At 35.2% G+C, this 21,987-nt stretch overlaps 1 protein-coding gene across 1 annotated transcript in view; it reads left to right on the forward strand.

The window, feature by feature from the left end:
• Positions 1–20,716, forward strand: part of XKR9 (XK related 9) — a 29,638-nt gene extending 8,922 nt beyond the window's left edge. Inside the window, exons 3-4 of the mRNA XM_082433763.1 lie at positions 10,127–10,347; positions 16,332–20,716. Of these exons, the coding sequence (XP_082289889.1) occupies positions 10,127–10,347; positions 16,332–16,960 (850 nt within the window). The 3' untranslated portion in view covers positions 16,961–20,716. The remainder of the gene's footprint in view (positions 1–10,126; positions 10,348–16,331) is intronic.
• The last annotated feature ends 1,271 nt before the right edge of the window (positions 20,717–21,987 follow it).

Genomic DNA, 21,987 nt, shown 5'->3' on the forward strand with positions numbered 1-21,987 from the left:
ATTCTCTCATCTTTTTGTTTCCATTGTCACTATTGAAGAGTTAGATGTCAATCTTACTGTTGCTCTTTAAAAGTATTTTGTCTTCTTTTTTTCCCTCTGGCTGCTCTGATGATTTTTCTCTTTATCTTTGGGTTTCTACAGTTTATGATATATCCAGGTATATATTTACTTTTATTTCTCCTGCTTGGGATTTGCTGGTTCTCTTGATACTATAGATTATTATCTTCCATGAATTCTGCACAATCCTCAGCCATTATCTTTTCTAACATTTTCTTTACCATATTTCTGTCTCTTTTCCTTCTGGGACTCCAAACAAATTTAAGGTAGACCTTCTTGCTGTATCTAACATGACTGTTACATGTTAGATTGTTTATTTGAGATTTTTCTTATTTCCTGAGATAAGCTTGTATCACTATAAACTTCCCTCATAGAACTGCTTTTGCTGTGTTCCACAGATTTAGTATCATTGTGTTTTCATGTTCATTTGTCTCCAGGTATTTTTTGTTCCTCTTTGATTTTGTCAGTGACCCATTGACTGTTTAGTAGCATATTGTTTTTGTTTTTTGCATTCTTTTCTCGTAGTTGATTTCTAGTCTCATGCCATTGTGGTCAGAACAGATGCTTGATATAATTTCAATATTCTTAAATTTATTGAGACTTGTTTTGTGGCTTGTCATGTGATCTATCCTGGAGAATGTTCCATGTGCACCTGAAAAGAATGTATATCTTGCTACTTTTGGATGGAATGTTCTATATATAATCTGTTGAGCCCATCAGGTTTAATGTCATTTAAGCCCAGTGTTTCCTTACTGATTTTCTGTCTGGATCTTACGTCTCTCCACCGATGTAAGTGGGTTGTTAAAGTCTCCTACTATTGTGTTACTGTCAATTTCTCTCTTTATGTTTGTTAATATTTGCTTTATGTATTTAGGTGCTCCTATGTTGGGTACATATGTATACCCATATTGTTATATCTTCTTCTTTGACTGATCCCCTTATCATTATGTAAGTCCTTTTTTGTCTCTTGTTACAGTCTTTGTTTTAAAGTCTATCTTGTCTGATATAAGTATTGCTACCCCAGCTTTCTTATGATTTACATTTGCATGGAATACCTTTTCCTATACTCTCTCTTTCAGTCTGTATGTCTTTAGATCTGAAGTGAGTCTCATGTAGGCAGCATATATACAGGTCTTGTTTTTGTGTCCTTTCAGCCAGTCTACGTCTTTTGACTGGAGCATTCAGTCCATTTACATTTAAAGCAATTATTGTTAGATATGTCTTATTGCCATTTTGTTAACTGTTTTGGAATTGTTTTGTAGTTCTTTTTGGCTTCTTTCTTCTTCTTTTGCTCTCTTCCCTTGTGATTTGATGACTATCTTTAGTGTTATGTTTGGGTTTCTTTCTCTTCTTTTGTGTATCTATTATAGATATTTGGTTAGTTATTACCATGAGGTTCATGTATAACAATCTGATCATTATACTGATATGTGATTATTTTAAGGTGATGTTGGTTTAAGTTCAAACACTTTCTAACAACCATGCATTTTTGCTTCCTACCACCCATGTTTACTGTTTTGACATCATATTTTACATCTTTCTGTTTTGTGTATCCCTTAACTACTTATTGTGAATATAGATGATTTTACTACTTTTATCTTTTAACCTTCCTACTAGCTTTATGAGTGGTTGATCTACTACCTTTACTGTATATTTGCCTTTACCAATGAGATTTTTCCTTTCATAATTTTCATATTTCTAGTTGTGGTCTCTTTTCCTTAGAGAAGTTCCTTTAACGTTTCTTGTAAAGCTGGTTTAGTGGTTCTGAACTCTTTTAGCTTTTGCTTGTCTGTAAAACTTTATATTTCTCCTTCAAATCTGAATGATATCCTTGCTGGGTAGAGTATTCTTTTTTTTTTTTTTTTTTTTTAAATTAATTATTTATTTATTTATTTATTTTTGGCTGTGTTGGGTCCTCGCCCCTGTGCGAGGGCTTTCTCCAGTTGTGGCAAGCGGGGGCCACCCCTCATCGCGGTGTGCAGGCCTCTCACCATGGTGGCCTCTCCTGCTGCGGGGCACAGGCTCCAGATGCGCAGGCTCAGTAGTTGCGGCTCACGGGCCCAGTTGCTCCGCGGCATGTGGGATCTTCCCAGACCAGGGCTCGAACCCGTGTCCCCTGCATTGGCAGGCAGACTCTCAACCACTGCGCCACCAGGGAAGCCCGAGTATTCTTGCTTGTAGGTTTTTTCTTTCATCACTTTGACTGTATGGTGCCACTCCCTTCTGGCCTGCAAAATTTCTATGGAAAAGTCAGCTGGTAGTCTTATAGGAGTTCCCTTGTACATACAGAGATTCTTCATTCTTACTGATTTCTTTGCTTAGTAGTTAGGGATGTGGGGACAAGTAGGTAGTCATTTGGAAAAAAAAATATGTGAATTATAACTGGACCTTCACACAAAGTTCAGGGTTAGCCCATGCTCTAACATGGCACATGATCTTGAAAAGAGTTTAGCCTGTTCTGTGATGAAGTTGAAATCTTTACAAGTATATTGATAGAAACACAGAGATGGATACAGTATTGGGAGAGTTTTAAAATGTTGTAGTTTATGTCTTCAGCTTCCCAGTCTTTGATATGACAGAACATGGGCTCTAACTCCTCCTAACCAGAAGAAAATCAGAAAGGATAAACTGGCAGAGTTTTGTTTCTGGAGTAGCACTAGGCAACCCCCTCCCCAACCCCCAACACTAAATCCCAAACCACAAGGACAAGAAAATAGTTTTTTCCCCTGTTTGCCGTTCAAATGGACAGACCACAGATTGTAGAAATTGACCAGAATGGAAGTAAGAGGAAGCAATAGCCAGTATATGCAGCATAAGAACAGTAACGGTTTTGATTCACTTTAGAGTTGGGATAATTTAAGATCGCATGTTATGGTCTATACTTCTAGGTAAAATACCAGACACCAGGATAAATTTCAAGTGAATCAAATATTTAATGTAAAAATATTTATACTATAAGAAAACATGGGAAAATTCCTTTATAGCCTTGAAATGGGGAAAGCCTTTCTAAACCATAACTTAAAATCCCTAAGCTATAAAAATTATAGATTTGATAATAAAAAATGCATGCCAATAAACAAAAGCAAAAATCTCCCAAACAAACAAAAGCAAAGCAAAAAGGAAAACAGCTTTAACAGGAGAAAATATTTACAATTTTTAATAGAAAAAGGGCTAGTTTTTTAGTATTTAAAGAGCTTCTGAAGTCAAAAAGAAGGTCATCCACCCAATTGAAACATGGGAAAACAGTAAGGATAGTTCAGAGAAGAGGAAATGCAAATGGCTCTTAAGTTGTCTGAAGGATGCTAAGCCTCGTTCATAATTTAAAAATTACCAAACTTCACTGAGATATTCTTCACCTACCAGACTGGCAAAAGTCCAAATGATAATACACTCTCTTGGTAAGGCGTGGGAAAACAGGTATTCTCATACTTTGTTGATGGGAGTATGGATTGGTACCATCCCTGTGGAGGGCAGTTTGACCATATTTCAAATGCACATACCTTTAGGCCAGAGGTTCCTCTTCTGGGAATTTATTGTACTTGCAGACATGTAAAATGACATATGCACAGCTTTTCAATTTGTAGTATTCTTTGTAACAGCAAAATATTGGAAACAATTAAAATGTCTGTTGGTAGAGTTTATGGTATACCTACGCAATGGCACACTACATAGCTATTACAAAGAATGATAAAGTACTTTATGTACTGAAATGGAAAGATCTCCAAGATGTACTTTTAAGTGAAAAGACAAGGTGCAGACAGCAGATATGATATGCTACAGTCTGTGTAAAAAAAAGTGGTGAAAAGGCATATATACTTATACTTGCTTATATATGCATAAAGAAACTCTAGAAGGGTACACATGAAATTAGTAACCATGAATTCTTATGGTCATAGGGGAGGGTGAAAACTGGGTAGTTAAGTCATAGGAGTGGCATGGAGTTTTTTCAGCGAATAACTTTAAAAAATTTTTTTGAATTATTTGAATATTTTGCCTATTCAAACAAAAAAAGAAGAAAAGGAAAAATTGAATTAGGTTTGCTCTTAGTGATAAACAGATACTTGATAAACAGACACTTCCCTTTTTTTGTCTTTCTTTTTCTTTTTCTTTGTATTTTCTTAGTGCAGGAAGTGGCAGAATACTGAGATGAATAGTGAGAAATAAGCAAAAATTAAAACATAATTAATTTAAAACATAAGTTCATAAAAATGGGCAAATTATCCAAGGGTCTGTCTAAACTAAGTATGGAAAAACGTGAGATTTACTGAACTACAGATTCATTTCCCTACAGAGTAGATAAATTGAGTTTGTGTTGGTAGATGAAAGAAAAGGAATGTCAACATGAATTATTTATTAGGTGTAAGTGCCTGTTGCTACTAAGTATGTTCTCACTGCTCAGGGGTCTGTGGAGTAGAACATTTCATTTTCCAGAATATAAATTAGATGACATTTCTGTATTTCTATTTTATGTACTATTTGTGATAAAACCTTTCTCCTTGCCGAAGGAGACTTTTCCTTTGATGGGTATATGAAAGGCATTTGTATTATTTAAAATATGGAAGTTATTGTTGCTCTTTTAAAATAACTGGTAAAAAAAGTTCAAATCGTGTGAAAGAAAGTACAATGGAGATGAGTCTCCTTCCTTCCGCAGGTCCCTAGGCCCTTCTTTATGGAGTTTCTTAAATGGGCATTAAATAGTTGAACAATTTTTTCTTACCTATTCTTCTATTTAAAATGCTTTAGAGAGAGGTCATCTGGTAATGTTCAAATTTCCTAGGGTGCAATATTTATGAAACTTGAGGATCTGGCCCCTTTACTTAAATCTCTAAATATTTGAGGATTTTCCTAGGTATCTTATTGTTGTTGATTTCTCATTAAATATTGTTTTGATCAGACAACATAATTTGTGTGATTATAGTCTTCTTACATTTATTGACTTGTTTTATGGCCCAACGTATAGTCGCACTTGGTGAATATTCCATGTGCATTTGAAAAGAATTTGTAAATTGCTGTTGTTGAGTGTAGTGTTCTATAAATGTATAAATTAGGGCAATATGTTGATAATATTATTAAAATCTGCTATATTCTTACTGATTTTTTTCTTTTGGCCTACCTTTTCTTTCAATTACTGAGAGATGAGTGTTAAAACACTCTAATATTGTGGATTTATCTTTTTCTCCTTGTACTTTGACAATTTTTGCTTCATGTATCTTCAAACTCTATTATTAGGTACATTCAGATGTCTTCTTGAAAAATTGATTCTTATATCATTGTGATATGACTCTCTTTATCTCTGTTAATACTCCTTGATTTGAATCTATTTTGTCTGGGATACTAATATAGCCATACTAACTATTTTTTTGTGATTTCCTTTCAAACTATCTGTGTCTTTTTTTTTTTTTAATTTTATTTTATTATTTATTTTTGGCTGCGTTGGGTCTTCATTGCTGCCTGTGGGCTTTCTCTAGTTGTGGAGAGTGGGGGCTACTCTTTGTTGCGGTGCGCAGGCTCCTCATTGTTGTGGCTTGTCTTTGTTGTGGAACACAGCTCTAGGTGCGTGGGCTTCAGTAGTTGTGGCACGTGGGCTCAGTAGTTGTGGCTCGCGGGCTTAGTTGCTCTGCGGCATGTGAGATCTTCCCCTACCAGGCCTTGAACCCGTGTCCCTTGCATTGGCAGGCAGGTTCTTAACTACTGCACCACCAGGGAAGTCCCTCAAACTATCCGTGTCTTTATGTTTAAAGAGAGTCTCTTCCAAATCATATAGAGTTGAATCTTGATTTTTTTATCCAGTTTGACAATCTTTTATTGAAACATTTAATCCATTTACATTTCATATATTACTGTAATTATTGATATAGTTGTCTTCTGGGCCTACCTATTGTTTGGTTTTTATTTTTTCTGTTTGGGTTCGTTGAGCTTTATGTTGTTGTTTTTGATCAAATTTGGAAAATATTTTTTGCCAGTATGTTGTCAAGTTTTTTTTTTTTTTTTCTGCCCCATTCTCTCTCTCTGTTTCTTTTGGGACTTCAATTACACCTTTGTTATTGAGGTTCTGTTAATTTTTTTCCCTAATTTTTTCTCTCTGTGTTTTGTTTGCTAATTTCAATATCTGGGTCATCTGTGGGTATGTTCCTGTTAACTGATATGTTTCTATTAACTGATTATGCTCTTTAGCATAAGTTACATTTTCCTCTTAATTTGCATGTCATATAATTTTTTATTGTGTAGTGGACATTGTGACTGATACCTTGTAGAGACTCTGGTTTCTGTTATCTTCCATTGAAGAGAAAGCAGATAGTTAAATTATTGGCAGATTACCTTGACGTGATACAGAGGCTTGGTTTAGGCTTTGCTAGGGAAGGTCTATTTTGCTTTTGTCCTTAGTCCTAGGGGAAGTCTTATAGACCTGAAGTATGGTCTTTACTCCTAAAGCATGACCCTTTTGGCGTTTCAGTGGGATGCTTGAAGTATTTACCAAGCCTCTCCAGTTTGGTGGAACTTAAACTCCAAACTCTTCCCTGTGGTAGACAGCTGCCAAAATCTCTGCTCATTCTTGCCATTTTTCCTCAGTTCCTTGAAGCCTCACCCTAGATATACATAGTAAGGGGTTGGCCAAGGATTTAAGGAGGGTATATGCAGATTTGGGAGCTTTTTTACTCTGTGGCTCCCTCTTTTCTAGGATCCCTCTTAATTTCTAACCACTCTGGCAGATTCAACCTCAGTCCTCTCACTCTTTGAGCCAGTAATAATTTGACTTTCTGCTTGAGCTGTATCTACTTTTTGCCATTTGGACTGTGGGATGCTGGTAGAGGAAAAGCCAGATGAATGCATCTCATGCAGTGTGGTTCCCTTCTTTCAAGGGTTAAGTGCCCTCATCCTTCTTCCTACTTTCGGTTGCTCTTTAGTGCCTTGTTTTCTTTAATATTTTGTCTGTAATTTATCATTGTCATCAGTAGGAAGGTGAGCTTGATACAAGGGAATCCATTATTACTGGAAGCTGTTGCCTCTTTATCTCAAATAAAAGAATACATTGTGATAAAATATGCTAAGAAAGCTCCTTCTGTTTCTTTTTCTTTGGCCTCTTCACCATTTCTCCCATAAAACTGAAACAATATCCTATTGATTAAAAAATTATATTCATACTCCCCTTCTCATGAAATTATCCTCAGATAAGCAGAACTTTGTATAGGTTTGCTATTAATTGCTACAAAATTGGAAAATATTCCTCTCTAAAGTCACTGGAAATATTAATGTGCACATCTGTAAACAACTCCATCTTTTTTTTTGTTGCTGTTGTTGTTTGTTTAACAGGCACTGATATACCACTTAACATGTGCCAGTTATTGGTCTAAACATTTTACATGTATTAACTCCTTTAATCCTGATATCAACCCAATGAGGTAGATATGAAGATTACCACCTTTTTCAGTTGAGGAAACTGAGGCATCACTAGGAAGTGATGGAGCAAGGATTTGAACCCAAGCATCCTGGCTTTTTTAGAGTCTGTACACTTAATCACTGTACTCTGCTGGCTTTCCCACTCTGTGCTGTCTGTACTGATTTTGTTCTAGGTATGTACTTGTTAATATTTGTGAATTTTTCAAGTTTTTCAATTAGCAGTATCTATCCTCTTGCTTTAAAAGGGTAGATACCTTTAAGAACATACTGTATTACATATTAGTCTTACATAATATACATACGGGAACTCCCTATTTTGCCAGATACCCAGAAAAGACTCAAACATAAATTACTTATAAATCTCACCTATAAATCCTAGACAGTGTTAATCATTTTTTTTCCTATACTTTTACAACATAATATTTACATTTCTGTTGAGTGGTTATTTCTTCTGCCTTGTATTGCAGCTAGCAGTTTATAGGCTTGACCTTCCTATTAGGTTGTAAGGTCATTGAAGGTGGAGGTCATGTCTTCATCATTTTTGTAGACATTCTACCCTGGCATCTAGTCCACATTGAATATGATGGACCATGTTATTCTAAAACTGTGATGGTAAAAATATACTTTTATTTGCTAGGTGAAGAATCTTTGCATATCCATATATGTGTACATCTTGTTTAAAATGAGAATATCTTATATTTGTGTTTTACTTTCAACTTTTCAAAGTCCTTTCATATCTACTGTCTCTTTATCTTTATGGAAAGATTGTCATGAGCTCTCATTTATTCATTCATTCAGTAAATATTTTCTGAGAGTGGCTAAGTGCCAGGTACTACTTTAGTTTCTCAGGATATAGCAATGAACAAAACAAAGTCCCTGCTTTCATGCAGATTTCATTCTTGTGAGAAGGTACAGATAAGCAAAAATAATGTGTCAAGTGATGATAAAGAAAAATGATGTAGGATAAAGGGATAGAATGCGATGGATGGTGTGATCTGGAAAGACCTCTGTGAAGAACTGGTATTTGAATAGAGACCTGAATGAAGTTAAGGAGTAAACTTGTAAAATCTCTGGGATTTAGGAGAGTTCCAGGAAGAGGGAGTAGCAAAGACAAAGGCCTTTAACTTGGGAAAAACAGTAAGAAAGGTACACTGAAAGTGTAGGAGAAATGAAAGGGAAAGGCAGATTATGGAGGGCCTTGTAAGATGGGGTAAATACTTTGTGTTTTATCTCAGTATGATGGAAATCATTGGAACATTTCGAGTGGAGGGATAACATCTAAATTATGGTTAACAGGTTCAATCTAGATGCTGTGTAGAGAATAGGATGTATAGGGAGCAGGAGTAGAATCAGAGAGACCAATTATGAGGCTATCGAAGTAATCCAGGCCAGAGATGTTGGCTGCTTAAACTAGGATGGAGGCAGTGGAAGTGATAAGATGTGTTTAGATCTGGATATATTTGAAGTTAGAACTAAGAACCAACAGAACCTGCTGAGGAATTTTTATAGGGTATGAGAAAAAGAAGTTGGAAATTATTCCCACATTTTTGGTCTGAGCAACATGGTGCATGTTAGTGCCATTTACTGAAATGGGAAACACTGACAGAAGGAGCAAGTTGAAACAGGATATATATCACTGCCCTAATTTTATATATGGGGAAACTGAGGTGTAGATAAAGAGTTTTGATAAGCTTTGGGCTAGAATCCTGGTTGTCTTATTGCTAGCCTCAGATATTTTTGAAATAAGTGTTTCAGTTATTTTTGTTATTAATTTTACTTGGATGATGATAAGTCATGTTCATTTAAAAATTCTTTGTAAGGAAGAGCCTGAGCAAGGATGTTTTAGGAGTCTTAGAAATTTTATGCTTTCCAGGGTGGTAATGGTCACAGAGCCTAGCACCTTGTAGATTATGGAGTACAGTTGACCTTGAACAACATGGGTTTGAGCTGTGTGGGTCCACTTATATGCAGATTTTTTTCAGTAGTAAAGACTACAGTACTACACGATCTGAGGTTGGTTGAATCCACGGATGTGGAACTGAGGATACAAAGGGCCAGCTATCAATTATGTGTGGATTTTTTGACTGCACAGAGGGTTGGCATCCCTAACTCCACGTGTTCAAGGGTCAACAGTAATTATTTGCTAGATTAAATTGAAAGAAGATTCAATCTCATCTTCAACCTTGACATTATCATAAGGGCATGTATTTGTCTTTTAGTGAAGATAAGTTGCATGAAGTGGAAATTGCAGTTTGTCTTTCAGAAAATAGTGGTTAAGACTAGGAATGATAAGATATAGGTTTGGACTCTAGGTCTGCCCCTTACTCTCTGCGTAACTTTCAGCAAATCACTCTACTGTTCTCAGCCTAACTTTTCCTATCTGCGATTTGGGAATAATACCTACTGTGAAGATGAAAGAAGATCATGTATGCTTAACAGTGCTAGCACACACTGGCACATCAGACATGCAATAAAAATTGTGGAGTCTTGAACCTCAATAAAGCTACCATGAAATATTTACAAAGTTGAGAGAAATTTGTAGTAGAGAAAGTTTGTGGGAAAATTCTATTCTTAAACACATGTTGCTTTTTTTTCAAAATTATTATGTAAATTAACACACATGTTATAAAGAATCTATTACTGAAGATAAATATTCATGTTTACTTTACAGGTATTGGTTTGCCTTGAAAAAGGGTTATCATGTGGCTTTCAAGTACACCAGCAAAACGGATAACTTCGTGGAAGAACAAATCGATCCTCATAAAGAAGTTATAGATAGGGTGACAGATTTGAGCATGCTCAGGCTATTTGAGACCTACCTGGAAGGCTGCCCACAACTTGCTCTTCAGCTCTACATCCTTCTGGAACATGGTCAAGAAAATTTCACTCAGTGTAGGTCTTTCTTAATACCCTGTGTTAGATGGATGCCACTGATACTTTATGTCAACTGTGTAACTCTTTGGCAGGTTTTAGAATTATTTTTATTGTTTTTCTTTTTAGAATTATTTATTTTTTTTGAAAAGAAGTACATGGTTCAAAGGTACTTTGAGGTATATAAAGGTATATAAAGGTATACTGTCTCCCTCCCCCTTCTTCCTCTCCCTTCCTTTGTCTGCCCAGAAAACAAACTATTATTGTCAGCTTTTTGATGATTCTTTCAGAAAAAGAATTTAAAAGCCTATCTTTCTCTTTCCCTCTCTCTCTCTCTCTTTTTTTTTTATAGAAATGGTAACATAAAAACCATCTTTGTTCTTTGCACTTAACATATCTTGGAGATCTAAGCGTATCAGCACAGAAAGAGCACCCTCATTTATTTTTCTTATCTGCATAGTGTTACAAATTATGGCTGTATCGTGAGTTACTTAACAGGCTCCCTCTTTATGTTAATTTAGGTTGTTTCTAATATTTTACTGTTGCAAAAAAGCTGCAGTGAATAGTCTAATGCATGCATTCTTTTGCATGTGTGAAGTTCAGCCATAGGGTAAATTCCCAGAATCACAATCATTGGGTGAAAGTGCAAGTGCTACAAAACTAATGAAAGTTTTGCAAATTGGCCGAAATGTTGCTCTTTTATAGCAGATTTCCTCATTAGGGTTAAATGTACATTTCTAAAGGACAATTTGGTATTTCCATTAAGAAAATCTTTTAATAGGTGTTTAATTTGAGATGTTAAAAAAACTATTTATTTGCTAAAAATAGTCCCAGTTTTCATTAGTGACTAGGATTCCATGCAGACTTGGATTCACCTCAGAGTAGCAGATTGTCCTCTCCCCTGGAGTTCCCTCTACGCTAGACTCACCTGTGAGAACACTTCATTTCCCCAGTCTTCTTGTTCCCAGTTTCCCATAAACCTCTAGATTGTAGTCCCTTCTAATATTTTTACCTTTACTTTGATTGTTAGTGCACCACTGAAATGAACCTACTGTGTATGAGACCTCTTTTTCCTTGTGATGCAAAGAATTTGTGGGTTGGGACTTATTAGTCCCTGAAGCTAAAGTTCAGCATATAGAGCTTACAACCTGTATTATGGTAGATCTGCTGATGTTAACTGTGGCTGCTTCTGTGTGGTGGGATTGTGAGTGATTTTATCTATTTCATCTTCCTTATACTTTTCTGAATTTACAAATTTTCTACAGTAACCATGTATTGTTTTGATAATCAGGAAGAATAATTCAAAATGTAAAAAAAAAATCAGTTTATGTATAGAACTACTTCAGAAGACTGAACAAATTCTTTTATCTTTGTTCCTTCTGAAATCATGCTAAAGAGGAGAGTAACAAGTAAAAACAGTATAAACCCATAAGGACGAAGAGAATGCAGAGTAGAACAGCAGATTAGAAATGTCAACAAATATTTAGAAGATGGAAAGCAGATAGAAAACTTGGGTTATTCAAATCAGTTCCACCACCACTAAAAGGCTAGATTATTTGAATCAACTCTCCCCCTGAAATTATCTAAAACAATTGGTTAAGTATTTTCAAAAGTCTTCATAAAAGCTTAAAACAATCTGATACAACAGGCCAAAATATGCATGAAAGTGGGAATGCAGCAGGGTTGAGTAGGACTGTGAAGGCATTTATACACTGAGGGTTTTTACTGAACCTTATAAACAAGCAGATTCAGTTTTGATGGCTTCCTAGGGTATGGAGGACTGGAGACAAAACTCAGGGTCCTCACAAGGGAGGGACATCTGGTAGAAAATCCTAATCCGTAAAACTGGCACTCCAAAAGTCACCCTCCTCAGGGTAAAAGTGAAGTTACCTACCTCTAAGTGAAACTTGACTGCATAAACAAAAATAATACTATGTGGCTAAGAAAAAGATAGAATGAAGACAAGCAGTAACATGCAAGTCAGGTGGAAGATGGATGGAGTTAAACTGTTTTAAATTCCTTGTATAGTTCAGGAGAAAGGTAAAGCAGAAGTGGATCTGCGGTTTTTGAGGTGTAAGACAAAAACAATTAGAGAGACCCAATTTTTGAAAAGAAGAATGTAATATTAGGAAAACAGAATTATGTTAGTCTGCTTGGGCTGCCGTAACAGAATGCTATAGACTGGGCAGCTTAACCAACAGAAATCTGTTTTCTTACAGTTCTGGAGACTGGAAATCCAAAATCAAGGTGCCAGTAGGGTTGGTTTCTGGTGAGGACTCTCTTTGGGTTGCAGATGGCCACCTTCTTGCTGTGTCCTCACATGTCTTTCCTCTGTGTGTGGAGAGAAAGAGAGATCTCTGGTATCTCTTTCTATTCTTACAAGGATACCCGTCCTATTAGATTTGGGTTAAATGCTTAACCTTACGAACTTGCTTAACCTTACGAACTTGCTTAACCTTACGAACTTGCTTAACCTTAACTATCTCCCTAAAGGCCCTATCTCAAAGTATAGTCACATTGGGGATTAGGGCTTTAACGTATGAATTTTGGAAGAATACAATTTAATTCATAAAAGATATGAAAGTAAGCATTTTTAAAAATAAAATAAAGAACAGTAAATTACAGGGATAAGATAGCTGAGCAATACCATAAATTTCACAAGAGAAAGAAAAGTAATATATTTTTATTATTTTAATACTCTTTTATCTAATTTTTTTGGCTGTGCACTCTGATTGGCTTTTGATTTGATACAATTTTATGATTTAATTTCCATAGGAAAGAAAAATTCATTCTTTTTTTCTAGCATAGTTAATAGAAATTAGTTTTTTGTTTATTTTTAATTTGGAGAAGTTTCAACTTCACAAAGTATTGATAATATTATAAGTATATTTTTTGATTGTTGTCACATTTGGGGAAAACTCTACCAATGTCTTCAAAAATGTGGTATAAGATCAGAGTATATCAAGATTTTTTTTTGATGAAGTAACTAATTTTAAATACTCTTTGAATTGACAACACTTGTTTATTGTCAGTGTCTCCTTTAGTGAATAGTGGGAGTCTTTTGTTTTCTTTACTGGTGTCAATAATGTCAAATCAGAAGAAATTAATAAGAATCTGTATAGATGTGATTGGGCAAGGTCATTTCATACCGGGAGAAATGCATAAGCAAAGGCGTGGTTTGGCAAAGACAAGGAATTCCGTTTGGATAGAGTGTAATGTACAGATTAGATGAGCAAAATGAGCAGAAAAAATATATTGGAAACAGGTAGGTAAGTGGGAAATGGGAAATAATGTCAAACTAATAGTGCCAACTGGATGAGGATAGACCATCATGCCTTAATATTAAGGAATCAAAGGCCTGTTGACAGCAAGATAGTGAAGTGTTAAGATCAGGCAAACTGCTTGAGAATCCTAGATCTGTTACTTACTAATCATAATTATTCAAGCAAATCTTGTAAGCCTATCTCCCTAAACCTAAACTATTCTCAACTCAATTTCCCTTTAGCCAGATCCCCAAAATGACCACAGCTTGCTTCAATACACCTAGGGAAAATGTGAGAGAGGAAAAGTAGGAGACAGGGAATTTTAGCAACTGCAATGAAAATATCTTATTTTTCCAAATTTTATAAAATAGATATGACAAAGTGAACACATTGCCAGGGCTTTGCCAGGCTTGGAAGGAGTCTGGGCAAATGTGGGTCCCTGAAATTTAAGCTTCACTACCTTCATGATAAGTCTACCTGTGAGGTAAAAATACTGATTAACTTTAAACTTTGATATGTTTAGTATGCATGTTGTGATTTCTAGGGAAGCCATCAAAGAATAAAAACAGCATATCTCTGAAGGATGTGGATTACTAAATTGAAAGGTTGATAAAAATGGCCCATACCAAGCCCATCATTACAACATTTCAGAGACGCAAAGATGAAGATACGATTCTAGAAGATTTGACAGAAAATAAAGATCATTTAAGGATAGGGAAATTGAATGGCTTAGAAATTCTTGACACTTGAGATTAGAATTTAATAGATCAATGACTTCAAAGTTTCAATAGAAAACATTTTTAAACTTTGAATTCTATTTCTGTTGAAACTGTGTATCAAACATGAGGGTAGAATAAAGACATTTTGAGACATACATGGTCTGAAAAGGTTAGCTTAGGTACAACTTTTCTCAGGAATGTCTGGAGAATGCTTGATCAAACCATGAGAAAGAAGCAAGAAGGAAATATTGCAACAGGAAACAGGAAGTCAGCACTGAAGAGAGGTGAAGGGAAGTTCTGGGAAGACAGGAAACAAACCTTGACAGCAACCACCTTTGAGCAGAAGGATCATATTCTTAAAAAACAAACAAAAAAACCCTAATAGATGTAATAGGGGAGTTTAATTAATTAATTTGAAGAATTTGCTGAGAAAAACTGATAAGAGTCATGAAAAACTAAGCAAAGTTAAGTAACAATGAAAAGTTTTAAAAGAAAGGAAATATGTTCAGAATGTAGTATTTGGCTGAGCAGTCAAAGAGGCTGTACTTATGCAGTCATAATAAGGTAAACACTGAATATTGATTTTACCAAAAATTGTGATGTTACTCTTTTGGGTAGAAGGAGGGAGAGGAAAATGGAAGGAGGGTGTGTATATATGTGTGCATGTGCAAAAATTTCCCCTTCCCACGTAGGAAATTAATAATCAGTGTCTAAAGTAGATAAATTAAGAAATAGCACAGTATGTGTTTTATTTAGAAATATGGCAATACATGTCAGAAGTAAAGCTAGAAGAGTTGATAGTAATTTTTTCTGAGGGTCATGGCTAAGAGGTGAGAAGGGGTAGAGCAATCTACTGCTATTTTCTTATAAGTTCTTTAGCACTTATCAACTTTTAAAAACGATGTATATGTACTGGTTTGGTAGAAATTAAAACCAATTATAAAAAAGATATCACAGGGAAATTTAGGGGAAAGTGATGTTTTAATTCAAATATTTTTAAATTAAAGAAGAAAGAAAAGAAGCACAACTAATTGTGCAGTTCAGAGTGGTATATGCTAAAACCAGGAGAGTGGACAAAGACATTTATAATCGTCTTCAATGGAGGATCTATCTTAAGTCTGCCTTCCTATCCTAGTATATAGCCCTCCAGTGAGGCTAAATGGGAATGATGAGCATTCTGTATTTTACTCTAAATATTTCCTTCTAATTCTCTAATATCTTTGCTGTCAGTTTTATAAGTCCCCAGCTTTGAGTTCACGTGCTTCTACTCTACCATCTTGAGCTAATCTCAGTCTCCAGCTTTGAGAGTGGGGCTAATGACATGCCTTTCCAAAGTAGTAATGAACTTAGTTTTCTCTTATTTGTTGGGGAAAAAATGGGATAAAGATGCCAAGCCTACAGAAATTTGTAAGTTTTAGATCGTGTTTGTTCATCTGGTCCATCATCTTAAAGATATGGGAAATTGAGCTGTTGATACCTCATACTTACGTTAAATTTTCTGTTTAACCTCTCTCCCTTTCTTCCTGCCCCCTTCTCTCCCATGATGTCATTTCTTAGTGAATTAGGTATATGTCCAAGGCCAAAGCCAAAAAGACTGGAAAAGCTAGGACTATCACTGTAGTCTCTTAGAGAACTTGCAGAGTATGCAGTTTCCATTGTACCAGTTGCTCAATAAAATTTGTCCAGTGAATTTATTCACAATCTTATAAAGCAGTCTAATGTAGTGGTTAAGCACACCAACTTAGGAATCAGGCAGATTTCAGTTCAAATCTCATCTCTCTGAAACTTGCTGGCTGTGTGACTTGGGTCAAGAAATGTATATATATTCTCTAAGCATTAATTCCCTCATATGTAATACAGGAATATTAATATCTATTTCAAAGGATTAAATGAGATGAGTATAAAAGTACCTGACATGTTTATGGATGTGTATATACAGATGAAGCATGTATGGCATATAGTAATTTAATATTGCTATTATTATTCCTATAACTATATCTTTAAAAAAAATTTTGTTTTGTAGATGCAGCCATCATGGTCTCTTGCTGTGCTATTTCTTGGTCGACTGTTGATTATCAAGTAGCTTTAAGAAAATCCTTACCTGATAAAAACCTTCTTAATGGACCCTGTCCTAAACTCGTATATCTCTTTTACAAGTTGTTTACATTATTATCTTGGATGTTGAGTGTTGTGCTTCTTTTATTCTTAAATGTTAAGATTGCTTTACTCCTGTTGTTATTTCTTTGGTTTTTAGGTGTATTGTGGGCATTTAAAGAACAGACTGAGTTTTGTGCTTCCATAAGTATGGAATTCATATACAGGATTGTTGTTGGATTCATTCTTGTCTTTACATTTTTTAATATTAAGGGACAGAATACCAAATGTCCAATGTCTTGTTATTATATTGTAAGGGTATTGGCCACGTTGGGGATATTGATTGTGTTCTGGTTTTACCCACTCTCTATTTTTAATTCAGACTATTTTATACCTGTCAGCATCACTATAGCTCTTACTCTTCTCCTTGGGATTATTTTTCTTATTGTTTATTACGGGACTTTGCACCCAAACAGAAGTGAAGAAACAAAACTGGATGAAGTTGATGGAAAACCAGTTCAAAGAGACTGTAGAATGAAGTATTTCCTAATGGAATAGGCTATTCACTTAAGAGATATGTTTTCTTATATTTTGTTTCATTGGTTAGTAAAGAAAAAGTTTGTGTATATGTGTGTTGTGTCTTATTTTTGCCTTCTTTAATTTGAGGGCAGTTCTAGTACATTAATTATGAATGTTAGAGAGTATAATAATGTTTTTATTATCTAAGTTAATTTCTCACTTGGTTTTGAAGATCTTGGGTACTTAGATATATTTGCCTATTGCCTGGTAGAGTTGCCATCTTGAGCCTGAACTGAAAGAAATGGTCTCATTCCCATAATTAGAAGGCTGGAATTGAACTTCCCTCCAACTTTTCCCTCATTGTTTCTGAGCTAAAACTGATGTACTCGTAGTAGGGAAATAAAAGGAAGAGAAGAGCAGGATACTCATTCTTCTTTCCTCTATTTTATTGATTCAGTGAACATATTTTGAGTTGGGGACAGATTGAGTAGAGGAAAAGGGAAAGGAGGGAAGAGCAAGAAAAAACAGAAAATTGACCGTCTTAACCCATCTTAACCATTTATAAGTATACAGTTCGGTAGTGTTAACTATATTCACTTTGTTGTGCTGCTCTATTAACATTTTTATCTTGCAAAACTGAGACTCTGTTCCCATTGAACAATTCCCCATTCCTTTCTTTCTCCAGCCTCTGGCAGCCACAACTCTATTTTCTATTTCTATAAAGTTGGCTACTGTAGATACTGCATATAAGTGGAATCATACAGTATTTGTCTTTTTGTGACTGGCTTATTTCACTTAGCATAATGTCCTCACAGGTCATCTATGTTGTAGCATGTGACAGGATTTCCTTCTTTTTAAAGGATGGATAATATTCCATTGTATATATGTATGCCACATTTTCTTTATTTATCCATCATTGGGTTGCTTCCACCTCTTGGCTTTTGTGAATAATGCTATAATGAACATGGATTTGCAAATGTTTCTCCAACAACCTGCATTCAACTCTTTGGGATATATACCCAGAAGTGGGATTGGTGGATCATATGGTTTTCCTATTTTTAATCTTTTGAGGAATCTCCATACAGTTTTAGTATAATGTCTGTACCATTTTACAATCCCGCTAACAGTGCACAAAGATGACAATTTCTCCACATCCTCACCATCACTTATTTTCTGTTTTTTTTTTTTTTTGTGTGTGTGTGTGTGTGTGGCGATAGTGGCTATCCTAATGGGTATGAGGTGATATCTCATTGTAGTTTTGAATTGCATTTCTCTAATTATTAGTGATATTGAGCAACTTTTCATATACCTGTTAGCCGTTTGTGTATCTTCCTTGGGGAAATGTCTATATTTGATAAGGGGTTAATATCCAGAATATAGAAATAACTACAACTCAACAACAAAACACCCAAAAACTTGACTAAAAAATGGGGAAACCACTTGAAATAACCAAATCATATTTAAATAGTTTTCTGCATTATTCCATCTAGTAAGAACTAAATTTTGGTCCTAGGGGTAATACGTAAGACAGTCGGGTTAGGTTGAACTCCTGGAAATAATGACACATTTTCCATCAAATTCTCCTTTCTTTTTCAGTTCTTTACCCTTTCTTTTCCTTGGGTCAGCTCTTAATGAGTGAGTCCCCAAACAATAGCCTTCTGTATCACCAAGATAAAAAAATGTCCGCTTCTATATTTAGTCTTGTAACTTAATATAAAATTGCTGTATAGCTTTTGGGAAGAAAGGTTCAACTATCAAAGTTATTAGAAAATAATAAGTATGTATGTTAAGCATTAACTCTGTGCCTAGCGTTTTGTTAGGTACTGTTGTGGATACAAAACAAGTGTAGAATAGAGTTATGTTCCTTGAGAAGGTTACGTACTGAGCATTTACAGAAACTGACTTTCTGAATGTTTACTGTTTGCAATTTTGATTTTATAGTAAATGAAACAAATACTGAATAACAGAAGTGGTTATATTTATATACCTACATAGAGTATATAAAACTCAATCAGATGTCCCCTGCACTACTCTTTGAGAAAGTTAGGCAATGTGGAGGAACCATTCTTGCAGGAGCTAGAGAATCTAGAGTTTACTTTGGGCATGTGATCCTTGTATGTGTGAACCCCACTTACTGTATTTCTCCCTCTCTCTGCATGTTTTAGTGTATATGTATACATGTATATTTGAGAGAGTGAAGATGGGAAAAGCTAGGCTCATTTAGCAGCACTTGAGTCAGAACCTTTGAGTCATAAAGGACCAAAAGACTTTGAATCATAAAATGAAAGTGCTCTTTATTCCTTCCTAAAGATTTAGATGTCCATGTGTTATTTCCCTTCAGCCACGAGAAATTCTTTTAGCATTTTCTGTTTAGGTTTGTTGATGATGAATTCTTTTTTCTTTTTCCTTTATCTGAACATGTCTTTATTTCTCCTTCATTCTTACAGGATTATTTTTGCTAGATATAGGGTTCTGGGTTGACAGTTTTATTTTCCTTTAAGCATTTTTAAAATACATTTATTTATTTTATTTATTTTTGGCTGTGTTGGGTCTTCTTTGCTTCACACAGGCTTTCTCTGGTTGCAGTGAGCGGGGGCTACTCTTTGTTGTGGTGTGTGGACTTCTCATTGCAGTGGCTTCTCTTGTTGCAGAGCACGGGCTCTAGGCACGCAGGCTTCAGTAGTTGTGGCCCGCAGGCTCAGTAGTTGTGGCTCGCGGGATTAGTTGCTCCGCAGCATGTGGGATCTTCCCGGACCAGGGCTCAAACCTGTGTCCCCTGTGTTGGCAGGTGGATTCTTAACTACTGTGCCACCAGGGAAGCCCCTTTTCCTTTAAAGACTATTCAACTAATTTCTAGTATCCATTGTTTTTGTTGAGAAGTTAGTAATAATTCAAATCATTGTCACTTGATATGTAATTTGTTATTTTTCTCTGGCTGTTTTGAGATTTTACCTTTAGGTTTTGGTTTGCAGTAGTTTCACTACTATGTTTATGAGTATAGCTTGTATTTATCCTACTTGGGGTTCTCTGAGTTTCTTGAAGCTGTACATTTTACCATATTTAAAGTTTCTGGTATTCTTCACATATTCTTTCTATCACTTTATCTCTCTTCTTGGACTTCACTAACACGTGGTAGACCTACTGATATTATCCTATAGACCCCAAAGGCTCTGTTCATTTTTATCCAATTTATTTTCTCAGTTCTTCATATTAGATTTGTCTTCAAGTTCACTGACTTTTTCATTCATTCATTTAATCTGTTAAGCTCATCCAATGAATTTTTAAAAAAAAAATTCAGATATTTTTATGTTCTGGAATTTTCATTTGGTTCTTTTTTATGGCTTCTATTTCTCTGCTAAGATTTTATATTTTTACTCATTAAGAGCATGTTTTCCTTTATATCTTTGATAATACTTATAATAGATGCTCAAAACCCCTGTGTGTTGATTCCAATATCTGGGTCATCTCAGGATTGGTCTCCATTAATCACCTTTTCTCTTGAGTGTGGGTTACATTTTCCTGTTCCCTCGTATGTCCACTAATTTTGAATTGTGTCCTGGATGCTATGAGTGATGCACTTTAAATCCTCTTGATTGTTTGTTTTTTAGAGGAGTATGTTTTATTTTTTTTTTAGCAGGCATTTAACTTGAACTTTAAACTCTGAACTCTAATCAACCTTTATTTGTTTAACCTTCAGTGTACTACATGGAGTCTACTCCTCATGTATATATAGTTCAGAGTCAGTCAGAGATTGGGGAAGAGTTAATATATGGAATGAGGCTGTCTCTATGTTGGCTGTCTGTACTACATGGAGTCTACTCCTCATGTATATATAGTTCAGAGTCAGTCAGAGATTGGGGAAGAGTTAATATATGGAATGAGGCTGTCTCTATGTTGGCTGTCTCCTTTCTAGGATTTTCACCATCACTTTTCAGTTGCTGTGGTCACTCCATACTCTGTCCTCTGGGACTTTAAACCATTAAGACTGCAGCTTTTCTATCTGGGTTTGTGTACGCAGTGTGCTGACTGGGGTCTGTCTTCACTCAGTGCCATTCCTTCTCCCCAATGTTGACCGCTTTCCAATGTCTGCCTGCTTTTTTGCTGTCAAGTGTTTTCAGGTAGTTTTTTTCATATTTTGTCCAGAGTTTACAGTGGTTGTTTGTGAGAGGGTTTAAACAGTAGGAGTTATACCCATCTTTTTTATTAATCAGTAACATTTTCAGCAATCTTTCTGTGATATTTGCGTAAAATGATGTGTAAATTCCTTTTGTTTAACATTTAATCCTCTCATATCCTTACTTATTTGACCCTCACAAAAAACTGAGCAATATAGTTATTATTATCACTACCCTTTAGCTGGGAAAAGCAAGCCTCAAAGAATTTAAGTAACTCACCAAAGTTCACACAGATCAAATCTCATACTTTTGACGTCAAGTCTAGTTTACTTTCATTCTGTTCTTTATCTGATAAATAGATGAACTGACCATCAGCAGCCTAGAGCTGTACTAAATTAAACATGATTTTAAAACTATTATTAAATTACTTATTTGCCCACAAAACAATTTTTTAAAAGTCTGGCCCCAATATTTTTTGGCCTTAGTTCAGCATGGGGCTGAGGTTGTGTCACTGATAGTTTGAATAATTCAACTAACAATATATGTAATGGGAAGTAGCAATTTATGTAATGGAAAAATGGGTAGAAAATAATATACATCTACTAAAGAGTCTGAATATTAAATGCCCCATCCAAACCTGTATTGAATATTCATTCCATTCAACAAACATTTTTCCATTGATTTTATAGCAAAGAAACAAATGGGTGGATCCTGGATCCTGGTCAGATGTTTTGGCTAGTTAGCAAGCTCTTAAAATGAACTTTTAATATCTAATTAATTTACCTTTATTCATTTTATCCTATTTTCTATATCATTCAGTCATAGATTTATAGCACTTTTAAATCCCCCGCCAACTGTCAGCTTTTTCTAGATTATTCTGCACATATGAAGGGCCTTTGAAAAGTTAGAAAAGCATAGGAATAATTATGAGCAATAATCTCATAAAAGCAC

The sequence above is a fragment of the Balaenoptera physalus genome, assembly GCF_965194825.1.
Source record: "Balaenoptera physalus genome assembly, chromosome: 17".
NCBI classification, from domain to species: Eukaryota; Metazoa; Chordata; class Mammalia; order Artiodactyla; family Balaenopteridae; genus Balaenoptera; species Balaenoptera physalus.